General features: G+C 45.9%; 2 protein-coding genes across 8 annotated transcripts; one reads left to right on the forward strand and one right to left on the reverse strand.

The window, feature by feature from the left end:
- Positions 1 to 1,943: 1,943 nt before the first annotated feature.
- On the forward strand, positions 1,944 to 15,865 carry APOBEC2 (apolipoprotein B mRNA editing enzyme catalytic subunit 2). 2 transcript variants are annotated; one of them, XM_046004648.1, is made up of 3 exons: positions 1,944 to 2,092; positions 10,189 to 10,752; positions 13,127 to 15,865. In XM_046004648.1, the coding sequence occupies exons 1-2, from the start codon at positions 1,944 to 1,946 to the stop codon at positions 10,730 to 10,732; spliced, it is 693 nt and encodes a 230-aa protein (XP_045860604.1). In that variant the 3' UTR covers positions 10,733 to 10,752; positions 13,127 to 15,865. The 2 variants fall into 2 exon arrangements, with proteins under 2 accessions (XP_045860604.1, XP_045860605.1); XM_046004649.1 differs by lacking the exon at positions 1,944 to 2,092 and adding an exon at positions 9,534 to 9,652.
- Positions 15,504 to 21,377, reverse strand: OARD1 (O-acyl-ADP-ribose deacylase 1). 6 transcript variants are annotated; one of them, XM_046004656.1, is made up of 6 exons: positions 21,160 to 21,377; positions 20,296 to 20,375; positions 19,815 to 19,959; positions 18,827 to 18,885; positions 17,488 to 17,600; positions 15,504 to 16,175 (listed from the first exon to the last, which is right to left on the reverse strand). In XM_046004656.1, the coding sequence occupies exons 2-6, from the start codon at positions 20,332 to 20,334 to the stop codon at positions 16,073 to 16,075; spliced, it is 459 nt and encodes a 152-aa protein (XP_045860612.1). In that variant the 5' UTR covers positions 20,335 to 20,375; positions 21,160 to 21,377; the 3' UTR covers positions 15,504 to 16,072. The 6 variants fall into 6 exon arrangements, with proteins under 6 accessions (XP_045860612.1, XP_045860607.1, XP_045860606.1 ...); XM_046004651.1 differs by having other exon boundaries at positions 21,029 to 21,377; XM_046004650.1 differs by having other exon boundaries at positions 21,013 to 21,376.
- Positions 21,378 to 21,390: the final 13 nt, after the last annotated feature.

Raw genomic sequence — 21,390 nt, forward strand, 5'->3', positions numbered from 1 at the left:
AGGGGCTCCAGGGATTTCTCATTACTTTCACAGGCTTATAACTGGTCCCTCTGCTTCTCGTCTTTCCCACCTTTGGCCTCTTCTCAACCAAGCAGCCTGGGTGATCCTGTAAAAATATAAATCAGACCATGTGTTTCATCTGTTCAAAGACAATGGCTTCCCATCTCATTCAGAGAAGAAGTCAAGGTCCTTGACAAGTCCATAAGGTCCTATCTTTCTAGCCCTTATTTATCTCTGACCTTATCTCCTAGGACTCTCCAGCCACATAGGTATCTACTTGCGCCTCAAAAACACAAGGAATGATCCCACCTCAGGGCCTTTGCACCTGTTCTTCCTCCCCTTGGACCACTTTCTCTTTACAAAGCATATTTCCCTCATAACCTTCAGATCTTTTCTCAGTTGTCTGCTTTTCAAAGTCCTTCCCTGGCCACTCTATAAAAATACCACCCAACCCCTTGACACTTCTGTACCGCTAACCTGCCTTTTCTCCTTAGCACTTAACACCAGCAAATAGACAAGAGAGCTAGATGGATAGATGGATAGATAGATAGATACATCACTTACCTTTATGTTGTCCAACACTCTCAAGCTCTGTGAGGGCAAGGATTTTCATTTGTTTTGTTCTGGGCCATATTCCAGTACCCGAAACAGCACCTGGCATCTGGTAAATGCTCAACAAATATTTGTTAAATGAATAAAGGACTGACTTAGAGGAAACACAGTTTAGAGGTCAAATGTCTGGTCTCTGGGGTAAGAAGGCCTGGATTTAAACCCTGGCTTTCCCCTCATGGGCTGTCTGACCTCAGGCAAGACCCTTAACCATTATTTCTGTGAGTCTCAGTTCCCCCACATGAAACAAGGGATGATACAGACTGCCTTCCGGGGCTGTTGAGAGCATTAAGTCTGATTTTACACATAAGCCATGAAACTCAGCCTGTCCTCTTTCAGAACCTCTGAGCTTGGGCGCCTGGGTGGCTCAGTTGTTAAGCATCTGCCTTTGGCTTGGTCATGATCCCAGGGTCCTGGGATGGAGCCTCATATTGGGCTCCCTGCTCTGTGGGAAGCCTGCTTCTCCCTCTCCCACTCCCCCTGCTAGTATTCCCCTCTCTCGCTGTGTCCCTCTCTGTCAAATAAATAAATAAATAATCTTAAAAAAACAAAAACAACAACAACAACAACAACAAAAAACCTCTGAGCTTGTAAATAGCAATATTTTTACTACTGGAGATTGAGAACCAACACAGCATTATGGGGCCATAATTGGCAAATTAGTATCTGTTCCCTTTAAGTAATAACACACAGTTTCTTTCCAAATTGCAAGTTCTTATCCTACCCCATCTCAGGGCCCTCCTTTCCTAAACCAATGTCTCCGCAGGCAAATGGGGCAGGGTTTCTCTGCAGGTACCCCTGGTCAACACAAACCTCACCCTGCTTGCACCTCTGAGAGCGTCTCTCCTAAATCTCGGGATGCCCAACCTCTATCCTGTTCTCCATTGCCCCCGACAGACCCCATGGAGCTAGAAGGGTTGCATGGGGAAACAGGGAAGAACATAAGGTGGAGGGAGAGAGTATGAATATATGTGTGAGCCAGTGGGGGAAGGGAGAGCAGGCCTTGCCATCCCCACCTGCCAGCTTCCTGTCTTTGCTTACTGATAAATAGGGGATACTAGTGGCCAGATTTTCCATTCCCCCCATCCCGGCACCCGCTGTCACTCAATTAAAAAAAGATAGAGGGCGAGGGCCTGGGGGAGGGGCAGAGGGCTCCTGTTATAAAGCCTGTGTGGCCAGGAGGTGACAACACTAAGCCTGGCTTGCCTGCTCCTCCCATTGTCCCCAGGCAGGTTTAGCTGCTGACAGCTGCTTGGGACTCTGCCGCCAGGCCCTGGCCCTGGGAACTCGCCGCCTCTCCCCTTCCTCAGTGCCTGCGGAGCCACCACCCCTCCATGGCTCAGAAAGAAGAGGCCGCGGGGGCCACTGCGGCCGCTGAGCCCGCCGCGCCCGCTTCCCAGAATGGTGAGGATGTGGAAAACTTGGACGACCCGGAGAAGCTGAAGGAGCTGATTGAACTGCCTCCCTTTGAGATTGTCACAGGGTAAGACCTGGGTGTGGTCCGGGCGCCTCCTCCCCAGAAGAGTGTGGGCTGGGGGAATTCAGGATGGGAACAGAAGAGGTCAGGGTCACAGTCCTGCTGCCAGGAGTCTACCCTGTAGGGGCTACAGGGGGCCCAGCAGCAAATCTCTCTTGGCCTCTCAGGCAACACCTATCACCCCGCCCCCCAACCAGGGGGAGGTAGGAGCAGCTCCTCAGAGACAAGGCCCCAGAGAATGAAACCACTGCTCAAGCCTCCTGGTAGCCGGCTGTCACCTGCCTCTCCGGGTACAGGCTGTCTACTTCCAGGGAACTGGATAAGGACATGGGATGACCCAGACAAATTTAAATATGGTCCCGGTCAAAGTACCTCCTCCCTCAACTTCTCTCCCTGCTGCTGAGTGGGGGTCTCCTCTCTCTGTATGACTCTCCCTCTTTCTCTAGAGCTTCTCTCTGGAATGGAAGATCCTAAGACAGGGAAAACAGATCCTCTCTTTGCTAAGGCTGAATGAGAAGCCTTTTTTTTTTTTTTTTTCATATTGAATCAAGTCTGCCCAGGGGTTCTCCACATCTGCCCCAAGGGCAAGAGTAGTTACAGTGCAGGTCATCGTCTAGGCCCAGGAGCTTCTGGCCAGAAGAGGTATTCTGCCCTTGGCCAACCACCAAGGAAGAACAAGGACCCTAAGCAAAGGGTCTCCAGGCCCCAAAGAGGCCTATGTACAGGATCCCTCTGTCTTGTCCAGATTATGCCTTCTCCAGGAATAAAACCAAGTTGTCCTTCCTCCTCTTCCTCTCTGTTCCTTTTGCAAAAGACCGGGCAAAGTTTGTAGACCAAGAATAAGAAGGGACTACGTAGGGCCACATTGCCTCCCTCAACCCCAAGTCTTCCTTGATGGAAATCGCCAACAATGCCCACAGGCAGAGTAAGGTCCACACTAGGAGAAATTTCAGGAAGAATGGAGGCATGATGCCCCCAGGGGGCAGAGGAGCCCCGGGTGGTCCTCCAGACTTGCTGTTTTAAGCTTGGCAAGTGATTTTCCAGCCCTGGCCTAAGTTTGGTCATTTGTAACATAAGGAAGTTACACTAAATTGATCCCTAAGGTCTCTTCCAGCTCAGACACTTTCTGATTTCTAAGAGAACCTGAGGGAAAAATGCACCATAGTTCCTGAGGGAAGAATTCAGGCAAGAACCTGGAACTTGCATTCACCAGTGCTCAACCAACAAATGTCTCCCCCTTGTCCTAGGATTAAAGAAACAGCAGAGCGCAGATTAATATAGACCTAGGGAAAGCCTAGGGCTACCAGGTCAGGAGAGTCCACAATCCCAGTGGTCCTCTATGGAAGGAGCTCCTTTTCCTCACCCCTAAGCCTGCTGGTCCATGCTGCCCTTGGTCACACACAGGCATGGGCACACCCACTCTGCCCACAGTTGCGGTCTCCCCAGCACAGCACCAGAATAGGTCTTGAATAAAATTAGTCTATGCTCAATTGAACATGTTTTGGGTTCCCAGGGGAGTTGGTCATAATGGTCAAATCCTCTGATGCAAGTTATATCCACCCAGAGTTTTATGATGACCGCATACTTGCGCATGTGTAAGCCCATTCAACCTTCAGCACAATGCTGGGGATTACTGACACTCTACAGATGGGGAAACTGAGTCAGGGAGATTGCATGATTTGTTCAAGACCACAGAACCAGTAAGTAGCAGGTCTTCTTCTGACTCCAGCCAAGTGTTCTTTCCACGGGGCTCTTGTTCATTCCGGGTCCCAGATTTCCCAAACAGGGTTCCTCCTATCTCCATCTGTGAGGCAATGGGGCTCAGAGGTTTCTCTGACCCAAGGCTCAGAAAAAGAGAGGCAGCAGGGCAGTTTTCTGGGTGCTCTGAGAGTAGTTCATGAGGGAGGTGGAGCTCTGAGTGTCTCCCGGCCACAAGTAACAGCTGTGGAGATCTGTCTCCTGGGCCCCTCTGGGTAAACAGATGGCTTAAAATAGCCCAGAGGTGTGGCTATGTCTGTGCAGAGACAGGATGCAGGAATAGCTTTCCCCTTCTTTCCTCTCCAGATGCCCTGGCATCAAGGGGATCAGGAAAGTAGCTCCTCTCCTAGCCTAGACTCGCAGAGGGGATGGGTCTGTCTGTATGGCTTCTTAGATTTGGGCTGCAAGCTAGCAGAAGAGCAGGCAGGTTTTGAGAAATAGTCAGGAGTGAGGCAGGCGTACTAGGTAGGAATAAGAAGATATGCCCCACTTGTTGTGATTCTGGCTTGAATAGAGCACTTGGGATAGAAAGAAGACCTAAGAACATTAACAAAATTACAGGTAGAAAGTGCTAGAAAAAGGTCTAAAACTGCGGTAGTGTGCCAAAGCCAACTCACGATGACCGAGAAATCAATTGTGCGCATCTCTTTCCAACTCTGTGTTCAGTGACTTCATGTTGGTTTCTTGAAATCTCCATAGTAGGAGTGTTTACAAAGATCAGCAAACCTTAGAAATGAGTATTTTCTTTCCTCCCTCCCTCCCTCCCTTCTCCCTCTCTCTTTCTCCCTTCCTCCCTTCCTCCCTTCCTGTCATAGAGCTGGTTGTTAAACCAGCACACCAAGGAAAGAAAGAACCCTCTAACTACGAGAAGAAAAGTAGAGAGGGCTCAGGTTTGGTTGTGCTTAAGATTCAGCTCTGAGGGGTAAGATTTGAGGCCCAGAGAAGCCACCACCCGACAGCACCAGCCTTAATTTCTTGAGTGTTGACCATTATCCAGACTCTGAGGGGTGGGATTACTCGACCTATCCTCCAGATGAGGAAACCAAGGCTCAGAGGGATGAGTAATTTGCCCAAAGCTAATGGATGGAGTAGGGCATAAACCCCAAGACTGTCTGACTCCAAATCACCACACTGCATCTAAAAAAAGCCATAAATGGGCAGTTTCTTGTATTCGAGAAATATTTACTGAATAGGAATCATTTATGTGCTGCCTGTTTTCCCCACGAGGACAGGGACTTTTAACTGCTTTATCCCCAGCACCATAAATAGTGCCTGGCTCCTAGTAGATACTTGTTAAATAAATAAATGAACTAATGAATGAATGAACTATCGTCTGGTAGTCTCTCTGCCAGCCACTAGGGTAAAGAACTAGCTGTGGGGAGGATTTCTGGGAAGAGAGCGGTTCGGGATCTCTGAAGAGCCAGGCGCGCTCAGCATAGAAGAGAATTCCTCAGATCCATGCCTGTCTCTCGACTCCCGCATGCTTTAGGGAAGCTCTGGGGCACCAGAATTAGTTGTCTTCTCATCTTTCCACCCCAGTGATGAACGACTATGGCTCTGCCCAGCAGGACCTCTGGCTGTGTGTTTGTCTTTATTTGTTTCTAGTTGTGTTGCGTATGATTTGCATCACGCTCAACCTGCTAGCAGAGGGATTGGTATGGAAAAGAGAGAAATGGCACAGGCTGTGACTGTCCTTTCAGCTGCTTCTTTAGCTGCCAGTGGTTTACTCTGGTCACATGGAGAGGAAAGGCAGGGTTCGGAGGAGAAGGGGCAGCAAGGAGTGGGGGCCTTTGACGCGGCCGTTAATCCCGCAAGCCTCTCACGCCTCACCCTGGGCTCCAGAGCATGCTGGGGAGGCTTGTTCTAGGGAAAAGCAGAAGACAGCCACTGACTCTGGCCACCCTGGCCTCCACTGAGGCTGGGGGAAACTCAGAGCTCCAGTGTGAAGACAATGCCTCCCAGGGGAAAGGCAGGGGCTCAGGGCTTGCTTGGGCAGAATCCCATCCAGAATTACAACCCTAGAGCCGGCAGTCTGGCAAAACCCATCTGGGCTGTTAGAACTCTGCTTCTTTCCTCCTTTTTCCTGGGCCCACTCCTCAGCATCCACTTTGCAAGTGGTCTGGAACAGGGAGAAGGAGATGGAAACCAGCACGTCTGCCTCTTTTGAGCAGATCATGAGAGATCTTGTGAGAAAAGCTGAACCAAGTCAACACTCAATGATCTGTAAGTAGATTTTTCCACTCCATGAATCATTTTGGAGCACATGTTTCATCTCAGAGCTTCTACTGTCATCCAGGTTGCTCTCTTTTACATATAGATTTATGCTTAGGGAGTACAAATATTTTTTAAATGTGAACGAAATATTCACAACCTTCCCTCCTCCAAGTCGACCGTGTTCTAAATGGTCTTTCCCAGAGATTAGGATTCTTGGTTTCCTGCTTAGAGAATTGCAAGACCCAGGAGGCTGGGTCTTAGCAGATGAAGTGTGAGTGACCCGTCTGCAGAAAGTATGAGGAAGGGGTGCTTGAAGAAGCAGGGGAGGGGGAGGAATAACCCTCTTAGTTTTTGTGCCTGAGATTGTCACTGAACCCAGGTGAAGAAATCTGTTACCAGCATGATTCTCCCGACCACTGCTCTAACACGCGGGCACAAGCACACCCCATTTCAGCAGGAAAACACCCGCTGGGGGAGAGAGTAAAGGCTCTAAGTCACTACAGTACTCAGGCATCATGCTGCTAGAAAAAAAGAAGAAAAGGTGTTTGCGATTATCTAAGAAATTAGTGTCACTGTTTCCTTTCTTTCGCTAGCAGGCATAACAGTGTTGACTTATTTTGTGATTCTATAAAAACACCTGAGGTGGCCATGTTGTCTAGCTCCCTGGAGAGATTTCAGACCTTTTCCACCTCTGTTCTCCTGGGTCCTCTCCAGGGCCTGGCTGTTTCAGCCTGTGGGAGGCCCAAAGAACTTTATTTGACCTTTATGCTCCTTCTGGAAAAGCAAGAAGCCCACTGAGAAGCCAAGAAAGCCCAGTTTTTGAGCAAGCCCAAAGGAAAGACTGGGAGCCAAGACCCTCCCTGACTTTTCTTTTCCTCTTACAAGTATTTCACTTCCTTAGGCAGCTAGTCCAGAAGGCTCTGCTGAGGCACGGAGTAGACTATGAGCTGCCTGCCAGAGGGGAGGGAAACTGGTATTTATAGATAGGTGAACTTTCTTCCTCTCCCTTGGGTTTCAGGTTTCTCTGGGTCCTCTCCTCTTGCAAAGGGAAGACGAGGAGGGGAAAACATCAGAGCTTAAGAGAAGCTGGGAAAAGCAGCAGCCTCAGACCAGCCAGCCAATTTGCAATGGCATGCTGGGCCAAATTCACGGTCTTGGCTGGGCTGTATTTGGCAAAGTTGGAGCAAAGCTTTTGGGAGCTCCAGAAGGAAACCCAGGGGGGGTCACACAGGCAACTTTGGGGAAGCCCCAATCAACCACACAGTCATGAATACTTCCAAGGGGTTCGCCTGAGAATCCATCATACACACGGCTCTGGACTAGGCTTGGGGGCAGGGGGTGTCTGGCAGAAGGCCTTGAAGAGCATAAAGTGTTTGGGCAAGAAAGGTAAGCTCTGTGCTTCTCAGGAGGAAAAAAAAAAAAAAAGCCATTCCAGGAAGTGAAGGGACCATTTAGCAACTAGTAAAATCCAGGAGTGTGAGTTTAGTGAGTTTAGTGTGAGTGTAGTGTGAGTTTAATTGGGGAGAGCTCAGTATGAGAGAACTCCCAACAGGGATTGAAACAGGAGAGGGGAATCATCAGGCCATCCACTCTTCTGAAATGTTAAGTAAATAATAAACACAGCCAATCAGGGACAGCGGGGTTTAGAGAGCTAAGTATAGTACCTGAAGGAATCCTGGGGCCAGGTCCCCAAACACATCCATCTCCACAATGGAAACTTAACTTGACAGGAAGAGATATGGAAACTTGGGTAGAGACAATTTTATGGTGGGGGCGGGGGGGAGTACTGCAGGGAAATTGCTCATGTTCACACAGCTCTTTAGCACCTACTGCTTATCCCTAAGAAGCCAAGGCCCTGGGACACCCGGGAGTTCCCTGTAGTCCGACGAGTTAGAAAGGGAAGGCATGTAGAGAAGTAACAGTGGGGTTAATGGTTGCCACAGGATACCTTCTGGGGCAACCACAGAGACTACCTTTTTAAAAATTTTTATTTGATTATTTATTTTAAAGAGAGCACATGAGGGGGGAGGGGCAGAGAAAGAGGGAGAGAGAGAATCTTAAGCAGGCTCCCTGCTGAGCATGGAGCCCATCAGAACCACCCAGAGAACTCTACAAATGTCAATGCCTGGGCCCCATACAAACCCAATGAAATCAGAATGTCTGGAGGGGAGCCCGACGTGGGGCTTGATCCCACGACCCCATGATCATGACCTGAGCAGAAGCGAAGTTGGGCGCTTAACTGAAAGAACGACCCAGACATGCCCTCAGAGATCACATTTTTTAAAAAGAAAACACTCAGGAATGCCTGGGTGGCTCAGTGGGTTAAGCATTTGCCTTTGGTTCAGGTCATGACCCCAGGATCCTGGGACTGAGTCCAACATCAGGCTTCTTGCTTGGCGGGGAGCCTGCTTCCTCCTCTGCCTGCTGCTCCCTCTGCTTATGCTCTCTCGCTCTCTGATGAGTAAATAAATAAAATCTTAAAAAAAAAAAAAAGAGGGCGCCTGGGTGGCTCAGTGGCTTAAGCCGCTGCCTTCGGCTCAGGTCATGATCTCAGGGTCCTGGGATCGAGTCCCGCATCGGGCTCTCTGCTCGGCAGGGAGCCTGCTTCCCTCTCACTCTCTCTGCCTGCCTCTCTGCCTACTTGTGATCTCTCTCTCTGTCAAATAAATAAATAAATAAATCTTAAAAAAAAAAAGAAAAGAAAAGAAAACATTCAGCCTCCCCAAGCCAGTACTCAATCCCCTCCTCTCCTATGATATTTTCAGTCTCTCCTGCGAATGCCTCCTTGTTCCACTTGGCCTCCTAACCTGCAAAAGGCTTCCCTATTTTAGAAAGATGCAGACGTACATAAAGATAGAAACGATCAATTCTGATGCCCTATCTAGCCCCTTTTGAAACCTTGCTCTCTCTTCCTTCTTACTACTGAACTTTCTCCTAAATCCGGCCTTTTACTGCTGGTTTCATTTCCTAATCATCCATCCCACCCTCGAAGCCTCTGGACATAGTTATCACAAAGTCTGGCGTCCTAAGACACCAAGCAGGCTTGCTTCAGTTCAGGCTTTTCCCCAGCCTCACTCTATCTGCCTAAAGCTACCATGTCATCTTCCATGGACGTCACTTTCATTACGGCTTTCCTTATTCAGGCGCCTGTAACAATTCTCTGTTGCCCTATGAATCAAGGCTAAATGTTAGAGAACCTTCATCCCACGTCCTCCACGCTCCCTATGCAATTTAAATCAGCAGTTTTCGAATGCTCTTAGCTAGAGTCGAGCTGCTAGATTAGAAACATCTGGAGGGCAGAGGCCAAGTCTTTTATGATTTTGAAATGACTATACAAGCTATAGCATATCAAGGTACTCTCAAAGATAAAAAAAAAAAAAAAAAAAATCTTGGACATTCATTGTGTGACAACCCCTTCACCTGCAGGAAAAGCCAGACTTGAGAAACAATTACTGGAAAGGCACTGAGTGGTGGGCCGAGCCATGCCTGAGATACAGTAGCAGTGAGTGGCAGGGAAGAGAAATGGAAGCAGGAAATGTTCTGCAAAATCTTCGTCTTCTTCTAGCAGGAGAAATTTTATATGCTTGCTACTTTGTAAGATTACTATTGGAACACTGCTTTTCCAAACTGGCTGCCTATTAGAATCATCTGGAGAGTGTTTTTTTGTTTGTTTGTTTTGTTTTTAAATACTGGTGCCTGGGTCCCCTCTAGGCGTTCTGATTTCATTGGTTTGGTTTGGGGCCCAGGTTCTGACAAGTGCCGAGTCCTCTGGGTGGTTCTGATGTGTCGCCAGGTGAAGTAGTGACTGATTCAGAAATGTAGGAGTGTGCTGTGTGTGGGAGGGATGGTGGAGGGTTTGGACACCCTCCCTACTGTCTCCCTACTGGGGTGACTGGAACGTGCACCTCCAACTTCTCTCCTCTCCTCCAGATAAACTCTTCTGGATTCCCTCCTTCTTGTTGTTGTTGTTGTTGTCCCTGTTGTTTGCCTGGGCAAGGCCTGTTTTGACAGGAAGGGCCATCGTGCCCCGAGGAACCAAGTTTGGAGAGCCACCTGCTGCCTGCTGGTCCGAGGAACAGGAACTCATTCCTCTCTCTTCTCCCCTGTCCCTCTGCCCCCTCGGCCCACAGGGAGCGGCTTCCCGTCAACTACTTTAAGTTCCAGTTCCGGAATGTGGAGTACAGCTCCGGGCGGAACAAGACCTTCCTCTGCTACGTGGTTGAAACGCAGGCCAAGGGAGGCCAGGTGCAGGCCACCCGGGGGTACCTGGAGGACGAGCACGCCACCAACCACGCCGAGGAGGCCTTCTTCAACACCATCCTGCCCTCCTTCGACCCGGCCCTGCGCTACAACGTCACCTGGTACGTGTCGTCCAGCCCCTGCGCGGCCTGCGCGGACCGCATCCTGCGGACCCTCGGCAAGACCAAGAACCTGCGCCTGCTCATCCTGGTGGGGCGCCTCTTCATGTGGGAGGAGCCCGAAGTGCAGGCCGCCCTGAGGAAGCTGAAGGAGGCCGGCTGCCGGCTGCGCATCATGAAGCCCCAGGACTTCGAGTACGTCTGGCAGAATTTTGTGGAGCAGGAAGAGGGCGAATCCAAGGCCTTTGAGCCCTGGGAGGACATTCAGGAGAACTTCCTGTACTACGAGGAGAAGTTGGCGGACATCCTGAAGTAGGCCTCTGGGCCCAGCCTCACGTGAGTCATGGCGCTACGGCTGTGTCCCTAGCCCGTCACTAAAGTAGCAGGCTGGAGGGCCGGTGGGATGAGGGGTAGGTTTGGTTTGTTGCCCTACCCGGCGAACTGCATTTCTCTGCTTTGAGTAGGCTGTAAAAACATTTTAGGAGATCCCATTTCCTCTTCTCTTTCCTCTCAGTTCCTCTCCCTAAACCGTTTTCGTTTCTACCCTGTTATATCCAATGAAGTTTTCCCATATCTTGGAATACTGAAGGTGTTGACGGGAATCCGAAAGCTTTGGTGAGACAGAATGGCTTGCCGTGGTCAGATCTGGGTGGTGCAAGGACCTGTTACTGAACAGCAGAGAGGAGCCCTCACTCCATAAGCATGCCCCCATGGGCATGAGTCCAGACTTACTCTGGACACCTCACCCCCTTTTGCAAGTTTACCCTTCCATGCCCTCTAATAGATGTTTTTTAATCCTTCAGGGACATTTTTTTTTTTCTATCTATGGTATTTTTGAAAGTCCCCAAATGGATTTGTATTCAGCTTATTTATTGCCAGAGACGCTTTCATGTTTTCAAACAAATGGTTCCGCTTTGAAGGAGACCAATAATTTGTGTGAATGTATAATGCAAGAACATTTTTCTTACCTTGAGAAGACCTCAACAGAGCTGATTAAAAAAATGTGGAATTCAGGAATGGGGATATCACAGCAACATGTTCTTTTATGCAGGAATGATGAAAGGGTTAAAAAGAGGTTTGTAAATTAGACAGCAGCTCAGACATAGCCTCCTACAGATATCAAGATGTGATCAGAGGACTGGAAGTAAAGATTAGCTATTTAAGCAAATAATTAGGACACAATTAAGGCCAATTTGGCCTCTTGCTGAGGGTAAATTAGACTCTCATACAAACAGGCCGATTACCCTCAGGAAAGAGGGTAAAAGATCCTTCACCAACTTTTTTCAAGTTTGGTCTGATCTAGTTTGTTCCTGTAGAAATGCTAAAACCGAGTCCCCCCACAAGGCCTGAATTATGATCAAAATCCTCTAGAAACAGAGAAAAGGGTCTTTTACCACCCTCTTCTCCAATTTCAATTCTGGAACAATTCACATATTAATAAAACATAAAGCAGCATGCTTCCATGAAGCTATTCAATTTATTTCTGGTGTCTCTCACTCTCAAGATTCTTAAGAGAAGAAGTGGCGTCATAGACACGTTTTGGGAACTTATCAGTGTTCTAGAGCATGATGTTGGCAGGTGTCTATTAGACATGCACACAGGGCGCCCGATAATTCTTCACCTGAGCACTCCCCAATCTGAAAAGACACAATTTTAAGCCATTTTTTACAAAAAGTACCTATTCAAGTAATAGGTCAAGTAATACCATGTTGTAGTCTGCTCACATAAAATCAGACACCACTCTGAATGTGGTGAGGAGTGGTAAAAACAGATTTTTAATGGTGACCTCTGAAAATACAAAATAAACTTTTAAATTCCTTGATTTTATTAATGTAGGTGTTATCACTGTAATTATAAAGCCTACATAGACTCTCCAGAATGATGACTGGTATTTAATCTTAACTATAGTTTACTTTCTTCTTAAACACCTTTCAGAGCCACAGGCCACTTCTTCCAGCTGCCTAGCCAGCAAGTCCTCAGTGTGTGTATGTGTGTGTGTACTGTTTTCCATTAAATTGAGTAATTAGACAGCTAAGTCTGCTATAAAAATTAAGTATTTCAAGGAGGATTAAAAGCTTTTAATTTTAGATAATTGAGGGTTGTATCTTATGCTAATGTAAACGGAAATAAAATAGATTAATCTGTTTGAGGGAAAAGTCCACTTCCAAGTCAAATTATTTTTAAATAAAATATTATTGGACATGTTCCACACTATAAGCCTCCTTCCATTAGTGTACATAACCGTATTATCTGGACCCATTAACATGCTTCCCTGTACGCTAAGTTATTCATGTTCCTGAAGGGAAAGGTTAAAATGTACCAAGTTAAAAAAAAAAAAAAAATTGGCATGAAATTGAGTTGTAATCTCAAAGCCCAAAAGAACTCTGCTTAATTAAAATACTAAGAAATGGGCATTTGCTAAAGAAAATTTGTCTTTTTTATTCCATCTTTAAAAGAAAAATGACAGAATAGGACTTAACCATATATTTAACTCGAGTTAAAGTAGGGATCTTCTGGGGTTTTCCCTGTATGAACCACACCAAAACATGAACACAGCACACCTAATGCCAGGTAAAGTGGCAATCACAGGAGACTGTGGGGGAGAAATTCAAACTTGCTTGGAGGACAGACAGAAACCCTAGCTCAGAAGAAAATTCATTGTTTGGGGCCAGTGGGCTCTCAGTAACATGCTTTCTCTTTTCTCACTAAGGTCTGCCTGCTGCCACCAGGAGACAGCAGTGACATGTATGGCCATCTGGGACATGCCTGACTTCCTAATACCACTTGAGCTGGACAACATTGGACACCAACCAGTCCTAATGCACAGGTCCTCCGAGGACTCTAAATATACTGTTCATGCTATCAATCATTTAAGCCACGGCTCTAGGAAAGTGAGTTGCAAAGAAAGAAACAGCAACCATATATGGGCACCAGGCATCTGAGGGGCAGAAGGGCCTACTTATTTCCCCAAATGGGCTGCTTGAGGCAAAGAACCTCAGACCCAAGGTCTGTGCAGATCTTTGAAATATGTCCAGAAATGCATTTTATGTGAAGTTGTATTTTTTTTTAAGAAAGAAAAATAGCAACATTAATAAAAGTGGTGTGGTTTATCTGTGAGCAGGTTTTTTAAAGAACTTGGGCATTTAGAAGTTACTATGAACAGTGAACTGCCCTAGGAATAGGGATGCTCCCAGGCTACGCGCCATGCCATGACAATAGAAAGTGGAAGGGAGGCTTAACCCAGGTCTTGTCTAGGCAACACAGGGTACTAACTCTCCCAGGCCGACTTCCGACCCCAGTCTTGACCTTTATCAAGTATTTTTTGAGATTACTTGTAAATGAGTGCCTCTTCCCTTCTCTGAAGACAAGGAGTATGGCAGAGAGTGAAACGAAGGGCAGGGGAAATCTGTTTATAAGATACCCACGTTCTCATTGCTACTTAATAAGCAATTAACCACTTGATCAAGGAGAAAATAAGTAGGATTTCAATGTTGAAACACACACCCTGTAGATTAGTTGGTATGTGGTACTTGATGGTGACAGCAGGATGGTGTCAAGTCTCCTTTCTTCCAAGGCTTGAGTCCTATATAGAAGCAAAACTTCACGTACGAATTTCTGGGTGTTTGCCAAACTCTAACTAGGTTTCCAGGAATAACATGCTCATTCTATCATGCCATGCCTCTTCTTCCGAAGGCTTGAGTGTGATAAGTCATCAGAATTTGACCCCCAGACTATCTGCAAATGACAGAGCATTTTATCACATCTCTACTGAATCTCAGAACCCCACTTACAGCTAGTCCTCCCAAGAGTAGTCTTTGTTCAAAGAATCTTGAAGGCTCATATTCCATAAAAAAAATTAATCCTAATTCCTTTAAATGTAGAAGCCTACAAAACCAATGTTTTGAGCCAAGAGGGAAGATTTGCATAGTTAAGCAAAATACTTTGATTCTAAGTTTCCTCTTACCATCCCACTCTCATTTTCTGTATTGTGTATTCATTCTCGCTTTTCCCCTTCAGTTTTACTGTATGTGGACAGAAGCAAAGCTCCAAAAACCTCAGTCTAAGTTTAACAATGAACTTGGCCCTGCACTACTCCTACCCCAACGACATGAACTTGTCTGTTCCAGAGATACAGAAAAAGTGAAATACTTTTTGAAACTGCTGCCTCCTATCATGCTACAGTGTGATAAGAACACAAGTCTAAAGTACAAAGATTATATTTAACTGGTGTTTTCCTAGTGTTTCAACAGGCCCCTTCTTTTTATGCTTGGAAAAGCAGCAAGTCCTACAACATACCCAGAATTCACCCTAGTGAGAAAATCAATAGTAGGTCTGGTTAGTTTAACTTTTTATTTAAGTAGGCTCCACGCCTAATGTGGGGCCTGAACTCACCATCCCAACCTTAAGAGTTGCATGCTCTACTGACTGAGCTAGCCAGGCAACCCTATTTTAACCCTTACTACCATAGTAATGGTAAAAGAGAATTCCAGTAGTTTTCCCAATACCTTTGCTCCTGAATCCAAGAACCTATTCTCTCACTGTAAACACCGGAATGGATAAAGTGCTGCTCTCTTAGCTAAAGAAAAAGGGACTAATATATACTGTTCATCCCATTATGATCCCTGCACAATCACAATCCTCTGCAGCTTAATGACACCAAGAAACCTAGCCAATTCCCCCACCCCACCCCAAACTGCCAAACTAGAATTTTTTAAGGAAGTGGGCCTTTTTCTTAAAAGATTCATCAAGGATTTTGTTGAGAACCACCGATTTGTTGAGTCATTACTAGCCCTAAGGAATTTAGCAGACATTTCATATACATTATTTCATTTGCTCCATGACTGAATTCAGACCCGTTTAATCGCAGAAGTTATATGGAAGACAGAAGAGAGGAAGAGTTCACCACAAGGAGATTCTAAACACCTCCCTTCACAGTAACGCTGACCCATAGTTCTTATCTGTTCTTATTTCTTCTCACCCTGCTACTCTTACCACTGGATCTTTTGTCTGATTCTTCCCAATTAGTTACAGGCAAATCCTCCATTATCAGGTCCAGAACAGCAGCCATGTGCACAAAACTTCACTGGTCCCCCCAAGAAAAAGACATTTATTTTTCCTTTTCTGTCACCACAAATTTCTTGTTAACAACGTTAAGACTCATTTTTGTAATTTAAACAAAACAAAACCCATAATTCTCTCCTAGAATGAATATGACATAAGGATAATACCAAGCAAGCTCACAAATGACAAAAGATGCAAAACTAATTGAAATGTTCATCCTTCCTGAAATTTTTCTTCTAACAGCAGAGAAGTAGAATCAATGCTGCCACCTAGTGGCAAGCTGAACAAGTCAGGTAGTATCCTGGATTAAAATGGGTCAGAGGCCCAACATCTCTGATTTCCTTGCCTAATATGGTGCATTCTACTCCTTACCTTCCTGAAGGTGGGGGAAAAAAAAAATCACAGCAACATTTCCCAAGCAATCCCTCCTCCAGAATCCCAGTCCCATCATGAGAATACAGCAACCCAAGTCTGGCCTGTGACACAGACTACTTCACATGAAACTTTCTTCAGACCGTTTTCCGTCAGTTCGTCCAGTGCTACGGTCCAGTAGGGATGACAGGAGACCATGGACACATCCACAGCGCACATCTGTTCACAGTGTGTACACAGTAATTCTGATGTCTGTGGCTTCAAACACCTCTTCAATCATTGCAGATACATTTTCCCATTGCAGACGATCAAGACCACATCCAATTCTGAAAGACAAAACAGCTCCACGGGTTGTGATGAAGGTACCTAGGAAATCATTTCTTCACCTTCCTTTGGGCTGCACCCACCCAAAGCACAAAGACAAATGATCTGGCCTCACACCTATGGTGGGAGTGTGAAGTGAATTCCTGTTGTGAGTCACCTAAGGCTGTTCCTAGATAGCCCCAACATCCAACAGCTGTCGCTTCTGTTAGTAAGATGCCACTTCTCAGTTGTTTGAGGCTACCTTGAGAATGTACCTGCGGTGACATGGGAGACTATCATTCTATAGCTATTAATAAAAACTAGCTGGGATTTAAAAAACACACTTACGATAATGAAATGCTAAGGAAGATGAAAAGAGGGACAAAGGACAGGATCTCTGTAAAAAGGAAATCAAAATGAAATGCTGGGAAATGCCAAGCTAATTGCAGTTCAGGTGAGAAACCTGAGTCAAGCCCACAAAATTCTCCTACCTGGCACCTTTCTTCTAAGATGTTACTCTATTGATCCTCAATATCCCTAGGGGTAAAAAGCTTAAAGCGGCTAATTTCATATAGTCTAACTAAATCCCTAAAAAAATTATGACAAAAACACACAAGAGTTTCTGATACGGAAGACACGAACACATTAAAGCCCAGGGTAAATGAGGGATTTTGTAGCCACATTCATAAGTAACTTGGGGCTTGAAACAAACCTGCACACATGGTCAGCACTGACTCAAAATTAGACTGACAGGAAGAGAAATGACCCCAAGCCTATTCTTAAAAAGAAAGTAAATAAAGAGTATATTGCACCCCCAAAGCCATTCCCTTAAGCTCCCAATAGCAAGGATCTAAGACATTACATAAGGGACATATCCTCTGGCTACTACCCACACTGAACACAACAAGCATGCAGTGTCAAAGGCAGTGATAATTTACAACCTTCTTTGCACCAGATTAACAAGCTTGGGACACATGAAGGGGCCCAGAAGAAAATCACAATTGCTCAGTCTTGGTTCTTAGGCTTTACTGCTTCAAGAACAGAGCCTCAGCCTCCTCAGGCAGAAGATGCCCAGAATTCAACAAAGGTGATTGACCAACAGGCCCTTCCTATGAAGTAGTCTGAAGCAGGTGTGTTTTAATTATCCTGATTCATTCAACCTAGGCTAAGAAATGAGTATAATGCAGCTTAAAGGCTGATTACTGGTTCACTGATTTTTAGAAGTTTTTCAATTTGTCCACTTTTAAGCCTGTATTTTGAGTTAAGCTTTCAAGTCAGACAGCAAATTCCACCACACAATTAAAAGTCTTTATTCAGGGCCCGGAATTTCCTTGCCTGGGCATGGAGAGGTCGGTGACTCCATTCTTCAGACAGTGGGACTTCATGGCCTCTAAACTCTTCTGCAAATTTTCGTAAGTTGGCTTATGTGATGCCCTTTTCTTTGTAATCTGAGTACAAAGAATGAATTCAAACTTCCATTAGTCCAAAATGAGAGCCGAAGAAGAGCCATCACATTCTCCCAACATCCTGATAATTAAAATAAAATTCTACTATATTTCTATAGAAGAGTTCAGAGCAGGATGACAAATGTCATATATTGTCTTTTCCAGTTATGGGAGGCTCTCAGGAAAATCTACTTAAAAAAGCCCGAGAAACCCAGACACTGTCAAGTGATAACCTTTCCTTTTCCCAAGAAGCCCAGATTAGCAGGCGGTGCCTATTGTCTATTGTTTTTAAGCAAGGTAGGTCAAAGTCTTTGTGCCACTTCCACGAAATAAGCAATATATCTGCAACAAGGAAGAACCATTAGAAACCACACTTATATGCTTTTTGTTTCTCTATAATGAACAAAGAGAAACTGGTAGTGTTCCAAACAAGACTGGAAGCCACATTGGCGTTAAGGAGAACATCCAAAGGTCTTAGGACATGTCCCCACTCCGTATGCTGTCCAAATGAGATATGTAGTGGGTTGGTTGCTCTAAGTAACACAGCACTATCACCAAGAACTTGCACTCCTTCTGGGGCCTGAAGACCATTGACAGTGAAAGAATCCCACATTGAGGCGAAAGGCAGGAAAAGAGCTAAGTAATACCAGGCACTGCATTCAACAGAGGAGAATGAGAGATAAACTCCTTTGGGCAATATGTCTTTTGAGACATTATTGTTTCTATCTCATTATAATTAGGAAAGAATTAAAGTATGTGGGACATCCCTAACTTTTCCAAGTCTTAGAACAGAGGCTTTTGGTGGCTGTCACAGTACTCTCCACCGTGGAGCTGGGATGCAGCCTCAGGTTCCTTTTTTTTTTTTTTTTTTTTATATATTTTATTTATTTGACAGAGAGAAATCACAACTAGGCAGAGAGGCAGGCAGAGAGAGGAGGAAGCAGGCTCACTGCGGAGCAGAGAGCCGGACGTGGGGCTCGATCCCAGGACCCTGGGATCATGACCTGAGCCGAAGGCAGAGGCTTTAACCCACTGAGCCACCCAGGCGCCCCCTCAGGTTCCTTTCTAACCCAGTGCTCCAACTTGATCTGAGTGAGCATAAGATCAAAAGCTTTTTGTCATCTTTGGTTGTCTAGAATCATGATCAACAAATGCAGTACAACCCATGTGTTCACCAGTCCTTATGACCTAGTGAGAACAGACATAGTGAGAAATAACCCCCATCTTACCAAGTAATATATATATCGCCCATCTCTCTTCAGAACAGCCACTTCTCCAGATTTCTTTTCTAAGAAAAAGTTATTTAATAGTAGAAGAGTAAAAAAATAAAAAATAAAAGCACCGATTTGCAGTCTTCAATTTGAAAAAAAAAATCTTTACAGATTTTTAGTTCACTTCAGAGCTAAAAATACTTTTCACTTCTGAAGAAACAGTCTCTGTAACACTTTCCTCCTTATCAGCCTTCCTTAACTTCCAGCTTTCTTATTTTTTGTTCGTTTTCCTCCTACCCCACCTTCTGTCCTGACCATATTTTTAAATACACCCATATTCACTTAAAAAACTTTATTGTTTCACATACAAAGAGTTATTTATTGTGCTAAGCATTGTGGAGAACACAGATGTATAAAAGTTCCCAATCACTAATGAGTTTTCAATGAAGAAACAGTGTCACATTTATAAAGAACTACAATAAAAAACAGTAAGAAATTGTTTTAAATGAATCACCAGCAGAGACTGGCCCAGTAAGCCTGGATGTGATCTCAGCAATTGTTTCAGAAGCTCTACAGGTGGTTCTAACACTTGTCTCTGATTGAAAGTGATGGGAAGGGTCTGTAAGGAAGAGGTTTCTAAACTCCTCTTTGAGGAGTAAGTACAATATGGGTAAACAGAGGATCCTGAATGCTGAGTTAATACCTATAGAACCGAAGCTAAACACTTCAGTTATTAAAGGTTCAGAAATAAGTGGAGTAATATCAACAATGTTTTAGGACAAAGAGATTAGAAACCTTTACAAGAATTCAAGGTTGGTGTGATAAAGACCCAAACTAGAGGCTACTGTTGTAGAGAAAAACCTTAATCTTAATCTGAAGAGTTACAAGTACTCAATGGTTAAGAACCCCGCTCTCTGCATGTGTATCTGTCTAATAACTAAAATATAACAGGAGATCAAGATGCTCTAGACAAGGCAGACTAATTCAGCTGTTTTTTAAAACTCACGTTGATTTAACAGTTCCTGCACCCCTCCAAATTTCTTCTTGAAGAGGACAGCTATCCCAGCACCCATTCGACAATCCTCACTGATACAGTGGGCTAAAGAGTCTGTTTTGGGGCATGCAAAAAGGTCTCCTTTCACATAAGTGATCTAAAATGTCAAAAGGAAAGAAATAGTTTTATTTGATGCAGAAAAACACTAAATTGTTTCTTTCATTTCCCTTTACTGAATCCCCACCACTGCCCCTCCGTGATTTAAAACCCGACCTGCAGAATTTAAGGAACTACAACAAATTAAAGTGTTTGTAAGAGGAAAGTGATGCACAGTTTCTGCCTAGGACTGTAACAGCCCTTCTGAAGTAAATCGGCTGGAGCGGGGGGGAAAAGAAAGACAATTCAATTATTGCTTTAATTAAAAAGTGTTTATGCTTTTGACCTCAATTATTCTGAATTTCAGTTCACCAATAAGTTAATAGTTGTTACGCACTCTGCTTCCTTCTGAATCTTCATTAGGGCTGCAGGCCATGATACTGAGTCGCTATTTCCAGAACTTAAGTGTCTCTTCCGCTATGAGAAGGAAAAAAGGAAGTAAACATGCTTAGGCGGCCTGAATATAGTCTATTCAAACTGCCCTGGCCACCCACTTGGCAATTTCTTCCCCCGCCATTTATCGCTGAATGTGAGCTCGTTCAGCCTCTAGGAAGTAATACAAAACTCCCCTGGGGCAACACGAGGAAGAATGGCTAGGTCCAGAGGCTGCCGACCTCCGCTCGCATTTCGCGCTTTCCCGGAGCGCCCCGCTCGGCCGGGCGAAAAGAAGGCGGTCCCCACGAGGCGCCTCTTCCTTTCTCCGCGCCCGAGCGAGGCGCATTGACGACAGTCTCCTCTTCTCGGCCGGACCAAAAGTATTTCCCCAGTGGGTCTGGCCCACAAGAAAAAGGGAGGGACTTGGCCACAGTCCCGTTGAGCCGCAAACGAGAAGTGTCCGGACCAGGGGAGTGTACTGCCGAGCCGCAAGCGCGGAAGAGGGAAGGCGGCCTCTCAAGGAAGGCTCGTCCCACCTGCTCTTGGGGAGACAAGGGAAGGAGTCTAGAGGGGCTTCCCATTCTGTCTCCTACCCTAGGATGGGTCAGCGAGGGCATACGGCCTGTCCTGGGGTCCCGTGAGACGGAGCTGGAAAGGCTCGCTCAAAGCCTCAACGTACCAGGGTTACCCTTCACCTGGAAAACAGTCGGCCGTTGCGAGGTCCCGCCCCGCGGGGACGGGCTCCAGATCCGGCCCTGGTAGGTGGGAAGCAGCAGACGAACCTAGACGCGGAGCCAATCCCGCCACAGCCCTTAATTGCACGCACCTAAGATGGCCGCCCACCACCCAGGAGCGGGGCGGAAACAAGTCCCTCTAGCTAACCAGGCGAACTCCCACTCTTTGGTAATGGCCACCGAACTTCCGGTGGTAAAATCCGTGGAATGTCCTGCCGCCGTCCGGGCATGCGTAATGAGACAGCCCACCGCGAGTGGGGAAGAACGGCGCTTGCGCATGAGCCCCAAGGGTGTGTCTCCAGCGGCCGCAGAGAAAGGGGTGG

The sequence above is a fragment of the Meles meles genome, chromosome 5 (genome assembly GCF_922984935.1).
Source record: "Meles meles chromosome 5, mMelMel3.1 paternal haplotype, whole genome shotgun sequence".
NCBI classification, from domain to species: Eukaryota; Metazoa; Chordata; class Mammalia; order Carnivora; family Mustelidae; genus Meles; species Meles meles.